Source organism: Zeugodacus cucurbitae, chromosome 2 (genome assembly GCF_028554725.1).
Source record: "Zeugodacus cucurbitae isolate PBARC_wt_2022May chromosome 2, idZeuCucr1.2, whole genome shotgun sequence".
NCBI lineage: Eukaryota > Metazoa > Arthropoda > Insecta > Diptera > Tephritidae > Zeugodacus > Zeugodacus cucurbitae.
In genome coordinates this window covers 86,849,699-86,874,178 of record NC_071667.1, presented here as the reverse complement: position 1 = coordinate 86,874,178, position 24,480 = coordinate 86,849,699, and the positions used below count along the sequence as shown (strand labels likewise).

Sequence of the window (24,480 nt, the reverse complement as noted above, 5' to 3'; positions counted from 1 at the left end):
ACGAAAGGAATCTCAGATAGGATTGGAGAGAATGCTTTGCCTTTGTCGTTCACTATCAAAAATAATTGACGTTTGTTTATATAATATGTGTATGTACATATCGTTGATAAGGTGTAATATCATATTGAAATACGCCGAACATATTGATATTGATTTCAATTGTAAACAAGTAAGGAAGGGCTAAATTCGGGTGTAACCGAAAATTTTCGACTCTCGCAATTTTAACGGCTTAAAGGCATTAAAATACGCCCAGCAAATTCAAATACGTTACAATATTTTTTAATGGAATTGTGAATAGATTACAATAAACCAACCACTTTGTGAATATATCTTAAACCACGTATTGCCTCAATGAAATGATTCACATACTGGATAATAAAATGTAACTAACTATATTGGTTACATTGGGGCTAGGAGAAGGCTTATAGAATTGATCAAAAAATTACCTGGCAGGTGTTTTCTTACATTTTGGTCGAGGTCAAAGACCTTTGGCATACATTTGTTTATGTTTTAAGGGGCACCTGGGGCCAGTCTTGTTTACATAGTGAGGAGTCACAAAATGTCAGGTTTGTACACATAGTGGGGGTTTTGTAGGGCAGGATTGTCTAAATTCTATGGGCTTACGTGAGGTCTGGTTTGATTATATTTTTGGAGGGTTAAGTAAGTGAAGGTTTTTATTTTTACGTGAGAATTGTCAGAATTGTTTATGTCAGGTTTGTTCACCTTTAACGTAACGTAACGTTTATAGTTTGAAGGTTCACAGTCAGGTTTAGGCAAATACAGAGTATTACCTTGACTTCATGGATATTCAGCTTTGGGGTTGATTTGGCTAGTTGACCAGGCTTCACATATAACTTTTTGCATTTAGGATTGTCGTAATGGATCCATTTTTCATCAGTAGTCACCATACGTCACTTTAAAAGCATACCAACCACTTTTGATACGTTTGCTCAGCTCACCATAAATTTCCAGCAAAATACGAGGACTTTTGACTTTTCTTCACATTAAAGTAATGGAAAAGAACTCCCCGCAAACACTTTTTCAGATACAAAGTTCGATTTCGAAAAACAGTTTATTCACAGGTACTAAGTGTTAAGTCCTTATATTCGCTTGCTTTGGACAATTTTTAAATGAGCGATGCCTCACATCTAATGTAGTATTAGTGCAATATTTTGTTATATATATTTAAAGTAAACGAATCGGGTGGAATCCAGTATTGTGTTATATGGGTCGTGGTTGTCAACCGATTTTAAACATTTTTTTGTTTGAAATTTGTCGAGTAATTTCATAATATGGGTTTTGACAAAAAAGTGGGCCTACCTGTATAACCTGTATAAATTTAAAAATAAAATTCCTTTTGTTCTAGTTCCTATGTTTATTGTATTTATTAAGTAAAGTCTAAATATTTTACGCAACCAATTTGATTGCAATTTATTATATTTAACACAAACAAGTTTCGGGGACAGGTTTTATACCTACATGGTATATGTACGCATAAGATTTCGACATTATTTTATTATTTGATTTTCTTGTATAAATATTATATTTCATTACATGAAGGATATAAAGTAGATATGATAAGGTTTCCGATATACCATGAACGTCTACAAAGAACAAGGAAAAGATATATGTATGTACGTGAGTAGTTCAAGATCGATTATACGTTATTTATAAATGCAATTATCATAGAAAATCCTAAATAACTCGTTTATATGACAATATCAATTATTTTTGTAAAAGTTGCCATCAGATTGTAGATATACTCTATATTTCTAAAATATATAATTTTTCATAAATACATACTATATTCAGATGTTCTAAATTCTTCTTAAAAAACATGTTTTATACTTAAAGTAAATTTGCGATACAAGCAATTTTTGTTTGCAATGTTTGGACGATTGCAATCCACAATTCACAATTTCAATATTCCCTCTTTATGAAAGTTCAATCCAATTGAAATTTACAAAATCCATAATTTATGTAATTTAAGTATTTTACGACACTTTCAGTTTTACTAATTCTAAATTTTTGATTTCTATTTAAATAAGTAAATTGCACACTTAAATATTTGTTTTCACCTAATAGACTAAAATATTAAATTTTCGGTTACATTATTCGTACTATATTTTAACTTGATGATGAGATTTACATTTGATATGCTTTAGAAGATGAAAAGTCTAAATTCTATTTGATACGAGTATTTTTCGCTATTGTCAATATTTTCAATTATGTGTGTATCCACATCATATTTTTATTGCGTCTACCTTTTATTCTACCCACTTTCATTTTATTCTTCCTCCGCTTCAGAACTCTTCTCATCTGTTTTCGCCAATCTCAAGGAGTTACATAGAATATGGGAGGATGCCACCGATTGGCCGGATTGGCCGCGTTTTAGAAATTATTGTAATGCCGACCTCTGGGGCGTACGATTAACTGATTCTCGCTAAAGTCACTGTACTCATACGAGTCTTCGTAGATGCTCTTCAATGAGCCCGGGAAGGGAGTGGCACGTTCTGCGCTATACGAATTGAAATCCTCGTCACTATTCTCGAATGGATCAACGGCTACATAGGAGGCGGAGAAACCCTTCATGGTGACTGTGTCATCTGTTTTAAAACGCACCAGCAACGAATCTGTCAGTGAAATGATGTCTTGTGGAAGCTGCGAAATATATGTTTATGTTCATATCAATTGAGAGGGCAGAGTACGAGTAAAGTAACATACCGTATTGCCGCAATATTGGCCGTACATAGGGCCGCTGGTATCCTCCATACCTGAGTACACTTGCACATAATCGTAAGTGCAGTTTTCACTAGCTTCGATGTCGAATGTGAGGAAGAGTAACTGCACATTGCTGCTGGCCGGCGCTTGAATCGTCCACTCGCAGTCCATATTCTCATTGTAGTTGCGGTTGCCGAAGAGTGCATGCGAGTAAAATTGCTGTATTTGATTCGTGGCACGCAAGTAACCACCACAAGCTGCTCCAGGCCATTAAATTAAGCAGTAGAATTAGAAAGAAATCGTTGAAATATTCAATTTTACACATATTTTAACCACTTTTCTAAGACTCACATGTTGAATGTATCGCCGTAAATCCGGCCATTTGTTTATTTTTGTCCGTTTTGAATACCATATAAAGCTGATTTGTTGTAGAGGAGATCGGATAAGGTATTTTGTCACCACAAAAGTGGCCCAATAGAGAACTGCTCTCGGACTCTCCATCGTACACAGCCACATTGTCGTAGGCGCATTCCTGTGAATTTTTGGGAAACACTTTTACTAATACTCTAACCACGTACAATATGCGTATGCATTATGTAATCTTAAATATCCTTACGTATTCGAGTAATTACGTTACTGAAATGCAAACTGTGCACTCACCTGGTGTGATTCCACATTAAATTCATTGAATATCAATTTGATGCGATGACCTGGTGTGGTGGAAAAGTGCCAAACGCAATCAGCATTCGGCGGATAGAGATCCGGAAAATTCGGGCTGTAAATAGTGCCAAAAGGAGCGGATATTTCATGTTTGCATTCGCCCTCCTTGCAATCGTGTCCGTTCTCATGAAGCGAATAGCCATTGTGGCAGAAGCACATGTACGAGCCGATAGTGTTGCGGCACTCATGCTGGCAGCCGCCATTGTTGGTGGAACACTCGTCGATGTCGGTGAAGAAGACCGCAGCGAAGCCGGTGCCCTGTATAGTCTTATCCGAATGGAATTCAATACGTAGCGCATTTCCCTCAGATGTGGCTGTGGGTGGTATGGCGGTGCCACAATACGTACCTATGCGCTTCAATCGATTCTCGCTGAGCTTTGAATATATGGTGACCGAGTCATATCCGCAATCCGTTTGCTGTTGAGTGTTGCCCTCGAGATCGAAATGGGTGAAATTCAATGATATCTTGTGTTTTGGTGGCGCTATTATTTCCCAAATGCATTCCTTTAGCACCGGGTATGTGTCTGGGAACGATGGAGAGCTGATTGTACCGTTGGGGTATTCGATCACGCCGCCGCATGCATCTACAATTAGAGTGCGATATTTGTAGTCAATGAAGAACAGTTACTAACAATAACACCGTACAAACGTGTAAGCACGTATGTATATATATATATATTATATGTACTTGGGAGTATATACGTACATATATTTATGTGAATATACAAGTACCTTCGCAGTGTTTCTTATCGCTATGCAGCTCATAGCCAATATGACAGCTGCACTCGTAACCGCCTAGGGTATTGATGCAGTCGTGTTCGCAGCCATGATTCTGGGTCTCGCACTCATCCACCTCCTTCATAAAAATAGCCGAGAAGCCGGCTTTCTGTACAGATGAGTCTGACAGGAACTTCACGTACATAGCATTGCCACTTGACCTACAAAGCGACAATGAAAAAAACCAAAAACACACATCAAATGGGGAAAAGAGTAGCGTGCAGTTAAAAACTTTCACTTTCAATTGCGCCATCAACAACAAATACAAGTCGGGTTATGGCCACGACCCATGTATTCGGACCGTTAAGTATAGGATAGCCGACCGATTTAAGCTGCTGACGAAACTATTTGTCTATGCAGTTCTGCTTAAGTTTGTATGCTATTAACGCACACTTACACACTTACTTCTATTCTTCTATACTCACTTCATGTTTGGTGGAGGTTTGTATCCGCAAAAGACGCCAATCAACTGCGCGTCCTCGGTTGCACCGTCTCGCACCTCAACATAATCGTATACACAACTGTCATGATTCTCCACTTCGAACGATTGGAATTTGAGTGCAACTTGATAACCTCTCGGGACGGTGATTTTCCACACACACTCTTTGCTTGGCAGATAATCCAGTGGATAGTTGGGCGATTCTAGGCGTCCCTCGGTATCGTCAACAGACATTTCACCCCCACAGATTACTATAAACACAATAATATGAAAGGAAAAGGATTGAGATATGCATACATATGGGGTGTAATGTATGTTTGTTAAAAAAAAGTTATATGTCTAGTTAATAATGATTTAATATATTTTTTTGAAAAAATTAATTTAAATTTGGATATCTGTCTACTTACCATCGAATTCAGCCTTGAAACCGCGATAGCCCTCCATTCGATGCGTATTAACGTAAGTCAGGAGCATACGACTCGACTCTGTTTTTAGAATCTCTCCATTCACTTTGCCACAGAATCGTTTAATCAAAGGAGATTTGATGTAATAACCATCTCGTACTTCTAAGTAATCGGTTTGACAATTGTTTGACTTGAATATATTCTGAAATACGTCAAAATAAAGACTATAATATACGAGTATATAAAATATCGGTATATCATCGAATGACTACTTTCAAAATGCTAAAATAAAAGTAATGAAGTTTTGCAAAAGAAATAAACCCAAAATTCATTAATATTTGATGGGCAATAACATTTTGATCTGCCCGATATTAAAGTCCTAAAATCAACAAAAGGACTATGGGCCTTTAAAACCCATGAACATTTATTTTTGACACTAAACAATATATACAATAACATATTCACGTATTATCATTAAGATATGCGAAATATATAGTATAAAGTGAACCGAGAAAAGTGTATATATAGATTATTCATTATATCGGATTTAGCTAAATGTATAGATCTCATTTATCAGACGGTCAAATCTCTATTCTAAGAATATTAGTTTGAGTTAAGAATGACTATTGTGACTTTATAAAACTTTATATTCATTTCCGTTCATATTATATGATTAAATAACAAGTTAGAACTTGCCGGCGGACAGGTGGACGAATAACACCTAGAAATCAATTCCTTTTGATAGTTCGAGGTGTTATCATATGTATAAACACATATACATATATATATATATAATTATTCACCAACACTTTTGTAATGTATAGAGGGCTCTTCTAATACATTTTATCCACTAATAGTTATAGATGTACCTACCATATTCTCCAACTTTAAGACCACACGCTCACCATGTGTAGCTGTGATGCGCCACTCACACATCTCGGTCTCGTTCGTCAATGCGCCAGCTGTGTAATATGATGGACTGGCGAATATACCTGTATTTTCTTGAAACGTACGACCGCACTTGGGACACTTGTAGAGTAAATTTGCTTGCGCAATGTCACCGGCACTCAAACGCAAGCGTTGGCCGATTTCGGGCCGCTTCTTACCCTTCACTTCAATTGGCAGTATTGTATCCAAGTAAGTACCTTTGGAGAATGTGTTTCGTGCATAGTGCATGATTGAGTCATAGTCGTACGGCAGGCCCAGCGAGTCGACCTCCTCTGGTGTTAGTTTGTTAAAGTTATAGTCTTGTCCCTTCATGATGTTGTTGTGCTCTATGACGACGTGCTTTTCGCGGTCGGGCCGTGTGTGTTCATGCCAAAAGCCAACGACATGGCCCAGTTCATGCACTACAATACCGAATTTGTCGCAATTGCGACCGATTGATATAGCTTGCGCTCCATTGCCTCGTTTGCCAACAAATGAACAGCAACTGTGGAAAGTGTTTAAATAGCCATAAACAAAATGAATGGACTCAAAGGAGGTTTCGCTTATACACAAATGAATATGAATTCACGGATACAAAAGGCAGAAAGTGTATATACTTTGGACTAAGATCTATTCTTTTTTGTTAGCTCACCCACAACTGCGCACTGTAAACACAATATAATTGGGATGTATTTCCGGATCGCGTTCGATGAATTTGATACAAGTGGAGTTTTCCCAATGTCGCATTGCCTGTTTGAAGAGAGCCTTGTGCAGCCCACTAAAGTTACCGTCGATCTCATACGGAATGACACCGTAATCCCAGATGCGTTCCTTTTTGGCAGTCACTGCACGCACCATGCGATTGCGCGTTTTCAATAGCCTTGAATTTCTGCGAATAACAGTTCTTTGTACAGAAAGCTCGTTGTAAATCAAAATTATAAATCAAAATCATTTTAAACAATATATTATTAATCTATCATGAATGGACGAATTTTGCAAAGCTTATAAACATTACTATTCATATCTAAACTCACTCAGCATTTCGAAGTTCCATTTCCAATGGTGCCTCCACTTTGCTGCCACTCTCTCCAGCCAAATTTGCACTTGATTCGACGATATTTCTTGCTCCTTCTCCCATCTCATCGCTTAGATGCGTAGAATAATTAACATTTTTGCTTGTGTTATGCTGTTTTGGCCATTCTGGTACCAGCTGTTGCTTCTGCTCTTCGTACTCCAGTTCCAGTAGCCGCACATTGGCAGCTTCTGTATTCTCAAATTCAACTTTACCAAATCCTTTCTTAGTTTGTGAGTGGTGTTTGGTAGTTGAGTATGTTGCACGATGATGGTGCATTTGTGTTTGATAAGCGTGCACAGTATGAACTGGACGGTTGAGTTCCTCCTTCAGGCGTTGCAGCTTTATATTGAAGTCAGTGTGTCGAAAGTCTGAACTTCGTCTGAAACAAAAGTTATCGGTTGGTATTTACTATGTGACTGGGTTACGAGGTATTGGATGAGTTTGAATTTGTGCTAAGCATTAGTATGGGAACTCACCGATGCTTGCGTCCACGTCTATGTCGTCTTCGCACAGGGCCTTCGGAATGCAAAAAATCAACGTCGTCCAATTTCATGCCATTACCGCCAGCATTACTGTACACATTTGGCAATGTCGAACGCTGCGTCGGTAGCGACGTCGGCAGTATCACCATGCGGCGTTCAGCAACAAAATTATTGCCCGCATCCACTTCAATGTCTTTTGTGTTCGACTGTATTTTACGTTGATCAACATTGCGATTGCTAATGATAAATGAACTCTTGCGTAGTTTTTCTACGTCGATCGGTCTTTCATTACTTACTGATGGTCCGAAATATTCGCCACTGCGATGCAGCGCAATCGATTCTACTTTACCATTTGCATCAAAAGTCGTTGCTTTTCCGGGTCGCGTATATAATCCACCAGTTCCTCCACTGCCACTGCTCAGAGCCCGCTGACGCAACTTTTGTTGCTGGCTTAGACCTGATAAATGTGTTGTGTTCGTGCCGTTATCTTTGGGTTTCTCACTACTTGCTGGTTTTGCATCAAAGAAGGATCCATCTACTGGTTGGTAAATGGGATTAGGTTTATAATGGTTGCCATTACCATCGTCATTATCCTTGCTGTTAGTGATAACTTCATTTTTCAAGTTCTTCATCAAATTATTTGTATTTGAAGAAAAGCTTTTGGGTTTAACAGGTTCATTGGCCGACTTGTGTGATGTTAATTTGGAGACAATTAAATGGAAGAATAAACAAAACTCTTACTATGAGCTTCTAATTATAATGAAATATATTATATATGATTGCTCCGTTTAAACAAAGCAGGGTTTTGAAAAGAAGAATCTTAATAAAAAAATGAAAAAAACAACAGTATTCTAAAATAATTAGAACTCCTCAGCTAAATCCGCTGTAAAGAAATATTCTCTACACAGTCCTTGAAAGGAAAATGGGACCATTGTTTTAGAGTATGACAATCGACATGAATATAAATACCCACATGCTGAATTTCAACTAATTGATAAAATCAAGAGTATGTATATCTTTGATTTCCAAGAGCAACACGAATATTTAGAATATTTATGAACATATACTACATACATAAACTCACCAAAGACGGATCATTGCTAATACGCTCATTTTTCTTGTCCTTGAAGTCAAAACGAGTGCTCGGCAATTTGGTTTTTTTCCGAATGATATGAGTTAAGCCCTCCTCTTCCACTTGCAAGCCTTCGTGGTACACTTCCTGCTTGAGAATTTCCAATTCTTGTTGAAAAGATGCATTGAATTTAATGGAGGTTGTTGGTGTGTCTGCCGAATCCGATTGCCATTGCCAGGCGTCATTCTCATCCACTTCATCCTGTTTGGCTGAACTTTTATTATCGACGCCATTTTCTTGTCTCTCTTCCACTGGAATAACAAAAGTATGTGCAACAATGGGTTCGCCGTCATAGGTGACGTCAGGCAAGGCAATATCACCCATAAAACCACCTTGAAGGTAAGAATAATAATCAATTCCCATTTATTTGAATTCTCGTCGTAAAGTAATGTAGACGAAATATTGAAGGATATTAAAAAAATGAATTTACGAGAATTTAAACTACTGCAATGGAGCACCGCACTTTGAGCAATAATTAACACAACATAAAAACCCTATCGACAATGTAACCACTTAGACACAAATCATTACAGTACGAAATTGTGTTATTTATGTACTTGAAATCATAAACTGTTTTTCGAGTTAATATTTGGACAACTGTTTTCAGTACCGGCTGGATGCTAAAAAGGAAAATCGTTCTTTTGAAAGACTATTCTTCTCTGTAGAGATTATTGTGCCATAAAAATATCAGAGTTTTCTTGCAATTAAATCATGTTTTGTCGATGACATTGTATTTTGTTGCAATTTCGCGCTTATCTCCGCTCCTTGACGTTCACTGTCAATCATTGAATTGAGGTTATGTTAATCTCCGAACTTGAATGCATTTTATTTGCCTATTATATACATATGTGCATACATATGTAAATTGACTGTAAGTAGGAACACCAAAGCAATAAAGGAAATAATTTAAAAGCATGCTCCTCTTATCAATCAATATATTTGTTTATATGTACATACATACACATACATATATGTATATCTGCATTCCCATATGCAAACACATACATATGTATGTGACGAATAAATAGTATAGTTTTGAATTTATGTAGATAGTTACGTAATATACCCAATACCGCTGTTTCTGCAACTGTTTTTGCAATATTTATATTTTTGGTCATGCATTTATCTGCGGAGATATAATTCGATATTTTTATCACCTCTTTGCTTCGTGATAAAAGTTGTTTCTAAGCCAAAGAACTCGCCAATGTGTAGTGAAAGAATTTAAAGTTAGATCTTAATTGACAAACAAATTATTTTCTCTTAAAACTAAAAAAAAAAAAATAGTTTCAAAAGTGGATGGACTCAATCATTGCCACAAATGTATTGAATGTATAGCGGACATTTGGACAGCAAGAAATCTAACTATGAAGCAAGATACACGGTATATTTGTGGCAAAGATCGATTCCATCTATTTTTCAAACTAAATTTTAGTTTTAAGAGAAAATAAATATGTATGTACGCCTGGAAAATACAAGTATACATAATAATTTATTTTTAACTATCGCCGTGTTGTCGTTAAAACTGGTCTCGTAGAGCGATACCAAATTACAAAATACACACTTTTTAGAAAAGAGTTAATCCGCTAAATAGTAGGGATTACCGTTCAAATTACCTTAAATAGCTTTAAAACAACTGATAAGAATTATATTTCCCTGCAGGGTATTTGTGCGGCTGCAAACTGTGCAAAAATCACCCAAATCCATTATGAAAACATTTGATATGGTTATCAGTTAAGTTCATCTAAAATGGTGAAATTGTTGAACCGTAAACAAAAATACAAACGCAAGACACTACGCTAATAAATCGAAAAAATATAGGAAAAACAAGTAAGGAAGGGCTAAGTTCGGGTGTAACCGAGCATTTTATACTCTCGCAATTTATTTATTTAACTTTATTTATATTATATATACATTGTATAAAGTCCATTGAAAGTTGGAAACCATCATATTAGTTTAGAAGCACCGAGGTCCTCGTGTTCGATATATGGGGCCTTAAAAACCTATGGTCCGATTTCGGCGATTCGGGACTACCACACTATTAACATAGTATTTGTGCAAAGTTCTGCACCGATATCTTCACTAGTGCTTACTTTATATATTGTAAAGTAAACGATTCAGATTGTCTTCAAAGTTCTGGTATATAGGAAGTAGGCGTGGTTGTGAAGCGATTTGGCCTATTTTCACAACATATCATTGGGATGTAAGGAAACTATTACAAACCAAGTTTCATTGAAATCGGTCGAGTAGTTCCTGAGATATGGATTTTGACGCATAAGTGGGCGACGCCACACCCATTTTTCATTTTGTAAAAAAATCTCACTGCAGCTTTCATCTGCTATTTCTTATTAGAAATTTAGTGTTTTTGACGTTTTTCGCAGTTTTTCGTTAGTGAATTAACCCACTTTTAGTAATTTTCAACCTAACTTTTGTATGGGAGGTGGGCGTGGTTATGATCCGATTTCTTTCATTTTTGGACTGTATTAGGAAGTGACTAAAAAAACGACTGCAGAAAGTTTGGTTTAGATAGCTCTATTGGTTTGCGAGATATATACAAAAAACTTAGTAGGGGGCGGGGCCCCGCCCACTTCCCCAAAAAAATTACATCCAAATATGCCCCTTCATAGTACGATCCTTCATACCAAATTTTATATCCATAGCTTTATTTATGGTACTTTATGTGTTTTCGGTTTTGCCAAGTGCCAAGTTTCATCTAGATATCTTAATTTTTACTCAAGTTACAGCTTGTACAAACGGACGGACGGACAGAAAGAAATTCGGATTTGAACTCCACTCTTCACCCTGATCACTTTGGCATATATAACCCTATATCTAACTCGTTTGGTGTTACAAACAACCGTTATGTGAACAAAACTATAATACTCTCTTTAGCAACTTTTGTTGCGAGAGTATAATAACCATTGACGATTGAAATATTTTGGTTAGAATTTCAAAGTCCCCCACAAATTAAAGTAGACTAAAAACAACAGACTTACATTAATTGAAGAACGTTTTTATTATAATATATTATTATTTTTGAATCGATGAGATCGATATGTTTTTGGCTGTAATCTGAAAATTGACATCTCGGAGGACACGAACCTTATTCATACTAGTCCTAAAGTAAAGTTTATAACTGATTGATTTGACTGCCGGTTGCGAATGTACGAACTTATTTCGTATAACAACTCAACATCCGCTGCATTCAGTTATTACCGACTGTGAAGTGAATTGCAGTACATATATAACTACATATGCATACATACATATATGTAGTACATGTGTAGTATTACATAAATTTTTGCTGACATTTCATTATCGCGGATATTACTAATTAATTAATATGTATATTGAACATGGCCCCTCGTTCCACCTTATAACACCGATGCGGGCATATACACCGCCAATGACAGCGAAGCCAAAACAGTTTAATAAATTGATTTCAGTTTGTTTACATTTACAATGCATTTACACAGTACATATTTATACATGTACATATGTAGGGGGCTTTGGTGAGCAATGAAACAGTTGAAACAGACCCATTTTGGTCAAAGGTTATCGTCGAACTAGTAGGAATCCTTTGCTGGACCAGTGCACTACAGTGGACTTAAATGCAAAATGTTTCAAAATTATTTTGTATTTGAAAATTCTGAAAATTTCCATATATTTTCGAATATTTTGTACTAACTCTCTGGATGACCACTGAACTGCTAAACCAGATATAACTAAATTGAGATGCCCCTTTCACTATTGTATTCCAAAAGCACCGACCTTATTACAGGGTGGATGGTAGAAAGCCGTTAGTCCTAGTGTTGAAAAGTCATTCCGCCTTGGCTTGATTACGGTTTTTTGTGGGTGAACAACTACAAAAGCACAAATAAAAATACTCATAGCAGCAATGTGTTTGATTTTTGGTCATTGGGTGGGCAGTCATTACCCCTTTAAGTGGGAGTATGTATGCATGTTATTACACGAAAAGTTATGCCGGCCAGAGCCACTCGCCCCGCATTCGTAGTATACGAGTATCGTGTTTTGCATTTGTATGAAATAAAATTTACAACCTATTCATAACAGCTGGCATCCGCTTCTTTCAGTCTACCACTTGCGAACAAATGGAGCAATGGACTGCGATGATTTGACCGCAAAAGTCGACTATGGGAGGTAATGGTGTTGTGGAAAGACTCCATCAAACTTTAGACAACAGAGGAAGGAGTGCTGATGACGTTCTGCCACCCATTGTGAAAAAGTTAACATCCTAAAAATATACATTTCCGCTATTCTCATACAATTGTAGATAATATGCGTTCAAACTTTCACATGCAGAAAGCTTATCGGACACTAGACTTTATTTTTCCATTACAGTGTTCATGGAATTATTTATGCTTAACAAATTTTGCAGCAAAAAGTTTTATCGAATATATCTCGAATCGAACGAACAAGTAAAACATTCATAAAAGGAGACACAGTTAATGTTACTGTCTAACAAACTCCCAAAATTCGTCTTTTTGGATACTTGAATGTAATAATAGTTGATAACAATTTAGTAGTAAACTGTTTACTTCACAAATCTACTAATATTTATGGTCTACTGCAGTGGCAATTTAATAAATTAGCATTTAAATGGCAACAACAAATGTGGCAGCTACCATAACAATGACACACTGATTAGAGCATGAAGACACCCATAAACTTTCCCATGATTGTCGAAGCTCTAAGCAAAGCAGTGCAATATCGGGACGAAAGCGGAGAAACTACGGCTACAAAAGGCTTATGATTTATTTATTATCCGATTTATTTTTAATTTATTGTTGCCTGTTTGTTTAGGAAGACAACTGCAATATGCGCTTAGGCGGTAGAGGTTATATGTTTCGAGAAACAAATGCTAATACCATTAGAGAGAATTATAGACTGGTTGAGACATAGCCCAACACCTCCGACCATTGTTCTGACCTAGGGTCGCAATTATCATCTGATACAGACGGACTGGAATGTGCGGAAATGGGTGACTCAACAAACTGCGTTATGCTGCGGTTAAATAAATTTAAGATGTAGAGGAGCACTTTAGGCAATGCATGTATATAGCATGTGGATAGGCATATGCATGAACTGTTGAAGTTCAACTTCTACTTTAGATTGTATCCAGGTGCACAATTCATTCATTCAATATATCAGAATTTATGAACAAAGTAAAATTAAATTCACCATTTAGCCAAATTCATGTGAATACATTTCATGTGAATACTCAGTTGGCCAATATGCGTAACAAACTACAGAATAAATGGGTATGTACCATATTTGACGTTTATCGTACGTTGTTGTTTTTTAGTTCCGTGTATTTGAAGAGTTCGGATATTGTATGGAACCTCGAAAGGGATTTTAGACCCGAATCCAAAGTATTAAGAAAACGAAGGCACTTGAAAACATTTGTAGCATGTAGCAAAATCCTTCCCACAATATATTAGTTGCGAATTTTTTGGCATGTGACATGAAATTGCATATCTGTGGATACTAATGTGGCAAATAATCTTGCAAGGACATGCAAATTCAATTCATACAGAGCCATAAGTGAACAAACTCAGTCCCTGTCAGGTGGCGGTTGTAAATGTATGATTAAACGATAAGTATATGTAAAACAAACAAAACAAAATTGCAGACTCGATTTAGTGTCAGAAACTTGGTCATATTAATGGGCCGCCAGCTCATTTGCACACACATACGAACATATCTACATGTAACTGTCTACGTATAATGCGATACGAGTAAAAGGTAGATGCCCCGAGCATCGCTTTTACGCATCTGGATAGGTTTGTGGCTTTTTGCATGGCCGAGTTGAGTTCAATAAACTTTTACTCATCGCGCTCGAGTGCGCTTCCATCGAATATTGCCCTCTATGTGGCGACAATGGGATGGGAAATGCTCTCGTGCTGTCACTTCAAACTTGCATATGCATATCTTTCTGAAATGCCATCAGCAAGTGCATACCGCCAATATTCTATATATATAAATATATGTATAAGTGCCAAGATATTCACTGTTATGCCAGCGAAGGAGCATACACTCATAGTCAACTCAAAAGTGTTTGACGTTGCAAAAGCATACATATATAAGAATGTTGACTTCCAAAAGCCGGGCGGCAATTGTCAAGTGCTCGAGTGTTTGAAGGAAAACTTGCAAAAAAGTCTAAATGAAATTAAAATTAAAAATATCAACTACGAATGTAAAGAAAGCATGATGAGACACGCGACTCGTGGCACGCGCCAGTGCGAATTAAATCGTGCCTCCGGTGGCGTTTATTTATAAATGGACCACACACCAAAAGGCGAGGGACATGTATTTATTCTCATTCACTTAAGTATGTACACGCGTCTGCACATCTACATACATACATACATATACCTGATGCGCACTCTTAGCGCCGGAGAGTGTAGCTTGCAGCCATCAGTCATTGGCCATTGGCATTCGGTGCCATCATATGTATATACAAACACACATACATATATACAAATATTCATATGAACAGTACATCTCTGCGAATTAACTCATCCGTTGTTGGCCACTTTTCCATGGAAACTGTTTCTGCATTTCAGTTTATTATAAAAATGTTTCATACGAATACCGAAAATTTCCACATTTTCGTTTTCGATATTTTCACTTTCAGTCAAATTTAGAAGTGCTCTAGTAGAAACTTAGTGAAACTCAAACTTTGAATATGTTATATACAAGTGTCTTTGTAAGTTCTCCATCTGCATTAAGGTGTATTCAGTACGAATAGCCCGTTGGAAAAACAACACAAATCCGTTTCTCCAGGTAACTACTTTAACGCACTCGTATAGCTAATTTTCGGCTGCGGTCACTCATACGCAATGTACCACACATATTATAAATGTTATTAACATCATACCTTCCTATATTAACTACGGATAATTCCAGATATTATTTCGCAAATAAGAATAAAATCATAATTTAATTGGTATATAGTGTGCATACATTTATTATGTATGTCATGACTTCTAAGTTTATGTAAATGCTCATGAGAGGAAATAAATTCAAATTAGAAGGCAGAAAGCTAATTTCACGACTTAGCTTTTATATTTGATGTTAATGGCGTTTTATATATTCCACGATTTCACTTTTCAGAAGCATTCTTTAACATATCGTCTTTATTTGATGGTGTCAAGAAGTGCCGTGGACACCCTAATGTACGAATGCTCAAGCGCAAGCCTACTCATACATTCCCCATGAATGAGCGTTTACTCATTGTGTTGCGGGAAAGTGAAATGTACATTGGTGCTTTATAGACAAGGAAACCCACAAGCGCTCACACACACACGCAAGCACACAATAGCATATAATAAAGAGCAGTTCAGTTCGTGCAATTAAGTGACGAAAAAATATTCAACGGGATAGCGGAAGTCAATGGAGTGCATACAATGCTCAATGCTCATTGCCCAAAGACAATTGCGATGAATGCACCTTGGCAAGCGCTCGACACCTTTAAGGCCACAAGTAGCGCCAATAGTTTCAATATAGCATAATCCACTAACCTGTAATGTATACATAAGCTCAAAGCTGCTTTCTCCCTTGGTGGTTTTGCCTTTAAGAGGGACGGAAGTGCAAAGCACTGTCTGGAATGTTGGTGCAATGTTACAATTTCAAATAAAGGTACATTAGAAAAGATTGCATATTCACATATATCCGCTTATGTACGCGTCCTGTAATTATGTATCTCCAATGAAAGTTACAGCAACAACCTACAGACACGCAATTTACAAATATTGAAGGCAATAAAAACTCAACGGAAAACGAAAAGGAAATCTCGGCAATCCTTCCACTTTCTATTGCACTCGATGCATTAATAAGAGAACATCAATTGAATCTAATCCAAAAGCATGAGTAGATATCACAATGTATGGCTCATTCAATTATTGATTACTCAAAGTATTAATAATAAAGGTCAAACGCTTTGACTACAATGAACGCAACTGTATTTTCTATGGTTAGTGACTTGGAACTCACCGGCTTTGCACGGATCCATGTCGATATCATCGGAGAGTCGATTTTGTATTTTCATGCTCATTAGCTCCTCAATGGTGTATTTGCTTTGATAATGACGATTGGTCAGCATGTTGTGTATGGAATGGTGTGTGTGGAGCTTCCGCTGCTGCGAACCAGCTGCATCCGGTTCGTGCTTAATATCCTCGGGCAAGACAAACGGCTCCAGCTCTTTCTGCATTGGCGATTGTGATTCGAGCATTCCAATTTGTTGCTGCTTAGAGTGGTGGTGGTGGTGTTCGTTATGATGTTCACGATGATTACGGGGTTGATGGTGGTGCGGTGATTTCAACTGTGACAGTTGTTTCGCCCCAATTCGCTCCTCCTGAATGGAATGCTTGTGTTGCTCCTCTCGTTGTTTATCATTCTGTGTATTATCATCCTGCGGATGCTGCTCCATAAATTGTACTTCAACCACAGTGTCCACAGGAATTAAAACATTTTCCCGCAGCTGCAACGGTCTCTCTTCGCCGTCCACATTCCCGGACAATGGCGAAAATGCTGGAGACTGTGACATTGTTTGGGTAGCCTTCTGTGGCGGTAGCTCGGTGGCGTCCTTTGTTGAAACATTGCCGTTGAAATTATTGTTAGTGTTGTTGTTGCTGTTGTTATTATTATTATCGTTGCTATTGTTATCGTTATTGTCATAGAGTAGTGCACTCTTGGCGTGGGCGCTGATTAAGACCAAAATTGCGGTCGCCAACAGGAAGGTGTAGTGCGAGCAGTTCAACAGGCTCCCTCGGCCATATCCGTTTCCGCCACGGAATGCAATTGTGTGTACCGGCTTTCGCGGCATGTTCAAAATCAACAACACCTATCCGAATGTACGCAAAGCTCTACCTTTACGAAACCGAATTTACAAATTTTGTACTCTTCACTGTTCGCTTAAACTCGCATTTACGTTACTTTAGAGAAATTCCCTTAAAATTAACACATTTATTTTTTTAGAACATTTAATTTACACTGGATACTATTTGCAATTATTCTAGTACACAATCAGCCATATTACTCGCGTGCTGGTACGAACGAGGTGCTTCTCTCTTTGATTGCAGCAAATTGAAGTATTGCTTGCGTCACTATTTGCTTAATTGCCGTTATTTATTGATTGTTGACTCTCGTAGAAATGCATTGCTGAAATTGAATAGTAGAAAAGAATCGTATTAAAGCATATTGTAAGAATCCATTACCACAAATATACATACATATATATCTACATACAAAAATAACTAAAGTGATCTAATTGAGGGAGGTTCAAGAGGGGTGCAGAGGGGAAAAGTAAATATGTTGGATCGAGGTGTTGTAGAAAAGTCAATGCATAATTAAACGATAACGAAACGGAATTCATGTTTGATTAAATTATAAATAGTTGATAAAGTTATAAATAAGTTATTTCATAGATATAAAATAAATTTAAATTTAAATATGTTTGAATAAAAAAAATGTGAATTAAAAACAATTAAAATAGTGTGTTTTCTTTAAAGTTTATAGTGAAAGCTTTTAAATTGCATTTGAAAGTGCTAAAGCTTTTAATTTGAGGTTGAATGTGTTAACTTTTAATTCAAATACAAACATTTTTAAATTGGGTTAAAAGTGTGAACTTTAAAATCAAAAGTGTTTATATTGTATTCGAGAATGCGCATATTAAAATGTAAAGTTTTCACTTTAATATTCAAAGTGCTAACATTAATAATTTACATTTTAAAGTGTTAACTTTAAGATTAAATATTTTTCAATACGGCTGGTTTTCATACATTAAAAATTTTTAATTTTAAAGTTCCTTGTACTGGATTTAAAGTGACTTTAAAGTGTTTCTTTTCTGAGTGTATATAAAACGCTCTCCTATTCAGAAGTTGGTCGTAATCATATGAATTGTTTAAGCAGACATTTTTAATACTTGTATTTATGAGTTGAGTTGTTAATTTAAATAATTTCGAGTTGTTTTCAATCAAGCCACTAACTTTTGGAATTGAAAAGTGATTTTAAAGGCACATCTCTCTTTAAACTGAACATATAAAGTGTATACTGCAATAAGTATATGTTATGTTTCCTCTATTACATGCAGCAAGGTTATAAAAAGTCTTTAAGTGAACAAAGCTATTATCTCCGGTGCAACATGTTGTGAAATAGATGTATGGAGAGTGCAGTAGTGCACTTGGGAATAGAGCAACATAGATTGTCAATATGTTTTGTAACAGCACTGAATTAACACAACAATGGTATCTCGCTACGAAATAAGAAGGCAATGGTCAACATGTGTAATTATACTCCAGACGCACATTGTCCAAAATTACATAATCCACCTGTTTCCAACCATTGTGCACACTCATTTAGTCAACATTTATACCTTCATATGTACAGTTATGTGCCCATTTAGTCTGTGTGTCGACCAATTTTCACCGTCCTTATGAAGCTGTGATGTGGGTGTAATTAAAGCTGGTAAAAGCACATGTGGTCATCACGATATGTGCAACACACTTTGGTATCATCGACGTTAAACATGCGTGCAAATACACACATACTTATATGCCTAATTGCATTTGAACATATGTGGTTGAAGATAGCACAAAACCAAACAGTTTTAACTTTCTTCTTCTTGACTGGCGTAGACACCGCTTGCGCGGTTATAGCCTAGTCCACAACAGCGCGCCACGCATCTCTCCTTTTGGCAGTTTGGCGCCAATTGGTTATACCAAGCGAAGCCAGGTCCCTCTCGGAGCGGAGGTCTCTCTAAGGTTCTATCGAGCGTACTGTGTGAAAGACTAAAGCCCACCGCCAACAAACTGATTGGACCTTATCAGTGTGGCTTTAGTCCTGTAAAATCAACAACTGACCAGATATTCACCATGCGCCAAATCTTGGAGAAGACCCGTGAAAAGAGGATCGACACACCCCATCTATTTGTCGACTTTAAAGCTGCTTTCGACAGCACGAAAAGGAGCTGCCTTTATGCCGCGATGTCTGAATTTGGTATCCCCGCAAAACTAAAAAGGCTGTGTAAGCTGACGTTGAGCAACACCAAAAGCTCCGTCAGGATCGGGAAGGACCTCTCCGAGCCGTTCGATACCAAAAGAGTTTTCAGACAAGGTGACTCGCTATCGTGTGACTTCTTTAACCTGATGCTGGAAAAAATAGTTCGAGCCGCAGAGCTAAACAGAGAAGGTACAATTTTTTATAAGAGTGTACAGCTACTGGCGTACGCCGATGATATCGATAGCAATGGAAACAACACCCGCGCCGTTAGTTCTGCTTTTCCCGCCTGGATAGGGATGTTTTAACTTTAGTTGACTTAAAAATATTAATAAGAATATCTCAAAAAAAGCATCACATAATTTCGAAGTTCTCTGTTATTCCAGCTGCCATATGTATATCAAGCTAATTTTCACTATTTAATTTCCAATATTTCCAGCTTGATTCAACTGATTAATTGGGCTTGTGCACATACTTCTCTGACTCACAAGATTTACTCAAGATTTAAAGATTGGTAAGCCCAAGGAATGAAAAAAAGTTAGGTATAGCATGTTCCGAAGCAAAGAGTATACTCATACATATATTTTTTTGGTTTTTGCCAAGCATGCGAATCCTTTCGATTCGATTAAAAGATGCATCCTTTTCCAAGAAGGTATAATTCGCTTGGATAAACCAAGAGACGAAGATGAGGAGATTTCAATGGAAATGCCAGCGAAAAGTAATTCAATCAATTGCTTTGCTCCAACCACATAAACATTTCCATCTTTGCATCGGTTACTGTCAACGAGGGCACGCGCGGCGGAGAGCGAAGCAAACAGCCAAAACTGCGTAACAATACGAATTGTCATCAGAAACCAAAGAAAGCAAAACCTAGTATACAAAAAAATAATATCCGAAGGAGGGTGAAGGCCATTAGTGAAGACTAGAGCGTGAGTACCATAAATAAATATGTACACCTTTATATACACTCTTAAGGATACCCTTAAAGTTGAGTGTTGTACAGAATCGGTACTTGTCGAATGAATTTATGCATTCAGAAGCACAGGAAACAAGTAAAATGAAATGAATTGTAAGGCACATACTGTGTTAAGGGCGCGTTGGTTGAGTTGGCCCAACTCATGCGATTCAGTTGAATACGAGTTGATTTCACGATCCCATGCCATCGATGGCGAAGAAGTCTTAAAGTTATCATTACTTAATCTTAAAAAAACGCTTTAATGCAATAATTCGCATAATAACAATCATGATTATATTATGTACGGTTATGCATATATACATAACTCACAGACATCAGACGTCAATACAACTGTTTTTATTAAACCGTTTAAAATTCGAGCAAAAGCATCCATTATTCGCCACTATGACTAACCGAACATTTATTGAATCAGCTCGCTTCGAATCTAACGCTAAGTTATACATTCTTAAAATTTGAGACCTGTTTGTAGTACGTTGTTCTTTAGTAAGCTTGTATATCGCTTCCTTTTAAGCGAGTCTGATTACAGGATTGTAGCAGTCTTTAGTGAGAAGGTTTAGATAATCACGAGGTATACCCGTATGGGTATGGGTATTCTTCTGAGATTTACTTCTTTATCATAGGAACACCAATAGGAATAGCTCTGTATAATTAAAACATGTGATCCGATTTCCAAATATATCGCTATTTAATTACTTAAAATTAATAATTTAAAATTAACTTAAAATATTTGGTAATTCTTACTTAAATGAATAAATTGATGCAATTCCCCTTCAACCACAATGAAACCGCACTACTATTTTGATGATTTAGTTTTCGAATCAGCATACGAAATTATAGAACTACTAATGTTCTGTCATAATGTATGCTTCCTATGGTTTTTATTATTTTCTTTATATACTCGTACTCATGTTTTTCTGAAGTGGCCTCCTTCTGCAATACAGTAAACACTTGTCGATGAACTGCCGTCACGGCTCATAAGGCAAACGCGGTGTACAACGAATAAGACGACGACGACGACGACGACCACGACAATGATTACGTTGATGATGATGATCATGATGAGTGCGCGCTGCTGCAGGAGCCCAAGTGCAATAACAAGAAGTCTAAGAGGAAGGAAACAACGAATAGAATGGAAAAAGTGAAACAAAACTCAAAGAACTCGAAGTCATGCAATGCTTCATTGCGTCAGTTCGTCATACTCGATACATTTATGGTGCACTAAAGACGCCGCATTAATTTAATTTAGTGGAATGCGAGGGAATCGCGAGGACGGGAGATACATTAGATGTAATACTATGGTGCAAGAATACAAACTCCTATATTGCCAAGTACTTGAAAGCTTGGAATATCCGAATGACGATAAAAAATCCGCAGAAATGCCAAGGCACATTTGTGTGTAAATCTTTCAGGAGGGATGGAGGGGTTACAGCGCCCATTTCGCAGGATGGATCATCTTAATGCTCTTTACAACTCTTTGATTCACCCTACAAATATATTACAGATTTGCACTACTCCTGCTGATCTGCCCCTCTCCTGTTTGCGGCAATTATTTAATGTGCAAATAAAGTTATCTTTTATAATTTTCCGATTTTTCGTTATCGTATACCTGTAAATTAACAAGCATCAACTCAATTAAGCCGCAGCCTTACAATAGACCTTTCGGAAATTAACCCCAAAACTAAACCGTTCACATATTAAAAACTGTTTCCAAACTTTCCCTTTTCATAATAATATTACACTTGACATATTGCAGAAATTCCCTAATCCAAATCATTAAAAGCGTATAAAAAGACGCGCTTTTATCCGCATCGGTTCCCTTTGCTAGGTGCAATATTATGTCTTTGCACTATTTATTGGTGAAGGTATGTCATTGCATTTACTCAATTGAGAAAAATATCCATAGATTTCGCAGTAAGGGGAGGCCACCGTAATATGAGCAAAATGTTAGTGACTTTGTACCAAGATTTCGAATAAACGAAGAGAAGATATCAACAATTATACAATTATAATTATTATCAATTACGCAAATGAGTAAAGGAAGCGCAAATGATGATTTCTACGAAATAAATTCAGTTTGATATTGGTGCTTTTGTGTTTTTTTGTTTCTGTTTCTGTTCCTGCTTTAGATGGCAATTAATCCTTTTGCTGTGTGCTTTGCCGAACGCGGTTCAATTTAACATTGAACATAAACAAAAGAATTAAATTCTCATCTACCACTAAATATATGTACCGATGTGCATATTCATATATAAAAAATAGAAAAAATGCAAGCAATTTAGAATTTTTAGAGACGAACAACAACAAACAACACATACATATGTATGTGTGTAAACATTATAAAAGAAATGTAAAAAATGGGGAAATAGAATAGAATGGCCGCGTGTCACTTTTCAAACTATTTTTAGATGCACCTCTCGACTGCATTTGCAGTAAATCAAACAAAGGCAATAATAAGAAGAACAACCGCAGAGAGATGTTGAACTGTCAACATATCAGCGACAGAAGTGCCAATGGCGGCGATCCACTGATAAGCTGTTGACAACAGACACCACACTTGCACCCAAAGCGGAGTATGCGTTAACAATGAAGAGCAAGAAGAGCAAAAAACAACAAAACATCAATAAAATATACGCTTAAACATTCTACCGGTCGAATTGTCGTACATACAAATGGCTCACTGTCACACTGACCATTCCGCCTGTCGGCTGGCCATGCACGCATATCAGCAAATGCCATGCCGCCGCAATTAATGTTATCACTTGTATTAAATTACAAACGGACACACACATACATACATGATGTTTATTCTCAACTAATTATATATACATATACCTTTATGTTTCAAATAAAAACATTCTAAACACACACATGCACACAACACAGATGTATATACACATCTATAGAAGCGTAAGTTCACGAAAAGCAAAAAACAATGTTTTTCAAAGCAAACACTCGCTGTATATGCTGTATGTATGTATATATGTACCTGTAATCCATTGTTTACAGAAATCGAATAATTATGCTGGTGAAGTTTTAGATTTCACTCACGATGGCAGGCACTTTTAGATTTTCACTTTTCAAAATCAACTGATGCACCAAGAGAAATCAAAATGGCGCCCTCAGCATTTCCGTTTTACACACTTGCACACAATCACAATATGAATGCTCTCCTATTGTATGAATGACACTGCACTCAAACACTTGTGTGGTAAATAGGAGTACATATGTACCTTTACTTGAACGCTTTTTGCCACACTAAATGCCAAATTAGCATAGTAATATTCAATTATGTACCGTTTTTTCCCGTTTCCGTTTCTCCGTTTTATCATCCGTCGCACTCGGCTGCTTAAACTCGACTGAAATTCGTTCAGAAGATGCTGCAAAATGCTGCCGAGTGAGCGTTGACAGGTTCGTTTTCCTTCTCGTCGGCGCTTCTGCCGTTGTCATCGGCCTTTGTTTTTCTCCGATTTAACTTCTGCCCGCCATACGAGGCAGACGATTGGGGAAGCTGTCGCAGTTGTTTACGAGTACATATGTATGTGTCCACGGATGTTCAACTTCGCATATTGTTTCTCAACGATGCCAACACTGATAAAGCGCCAAACTGATTCTACATAGGAAAACAAGAAGCACTATTATTGACAATACCGTTGTGGGCCCAGCATGGAGGAAACAATGAGACAATCGGTCAGGACCAGCTGATGCGAAGTGGCGTGTTTATTTGGTGAGAGCTGCAAATGCTAAAGATTCGAAAGCGCAAGTGTAAATTTACTTTGAATGGATTTTGTACAGCAGCCACTACATATGTACA

At 37.1% G+C, this 24,480-nt stretch overlaps 1 protein-coding gene across 3 annotated transcripts; it reads right to left on the bottom strand.

Annotated features, from left to right (window-relative positions):
- Window positions 1-1,454: 1,454 nt before the first annotated feature.
- LOC105214347 (dorsal-ventral patterning protein tolloid) lies at window positions 1,455-24,112 on the bottom strand. Of its 3 annotated transcripts, none has more exons than XM_011187718.3 (14): window positions 23,964-24,112; window positions 16,691-17,857; window positions 8,630-9,009; window positions 7,540-8,231; window positions 7,023-7,442; window positions 6,641-6,892; window positions 5,935-6,493; window positions 5,065-5,263; window positions 4,644-4,908; window positions 4,174-4,379; window positions 3,382-4,025; window positions 3,073-3,253; window positions 2,725-2,978; window positions 1,455-2,661 (listed from the first exon to the last, which is right to left on the bottom strand). In XM_011187718.3, the coding sequence occupies exons 2-14, from the start codon at window positions 17,520-17,522 to the stop codon at window positions 2,392-2,394; spliced, it is 5,154 nt and encodes a 1,717-aa protein (XP_011186020.2). In that variant the 5' UTR covers window positions 17,523-17,857; window positions 23,964-24,112; the 3' UTR covers window positions 1,455-2,391. The 3 variants fall into 3 exon arrangements, with proteins under 3 accessions (XP_011186020.2, XP_011186019.2, XP_011186021.2); XM_011187717.3 differs by having other exon boundaries at window positions 23,656-24,036; XM_011187719.3 differs by having other exon boundaries at window positions 6,641-6,877; window positions 23,656-24,036.
- Window positions 24,113-24,480: the final 368 nt, after the last annotated feature.

Excerpts from the sequence above, each read along its gene's own strand:
- LOC105214347 (XM_011187718.3), bottom strand. The coding sequence starts at position 17,522 with ATGCCGCGAAAGCCGGTACACACAATTGCATTCCGTGGCGGAAACGGA. Across the intron at positions 8,232-8,629 it reads TTAGCAATGATCCGTCTTTG|TCGGCCAATGAACCTGTTAA; the intron begins GTGAGTTTATGT and ends ACATCACACAAG. Across the intron at positions 2,662-2,724 it reads GCCAATATTGCGGCAATACG|CTTCCACAAGACATCATTTC; the intron begins GTATGTTACTTT and ends TATATTTCGCAG.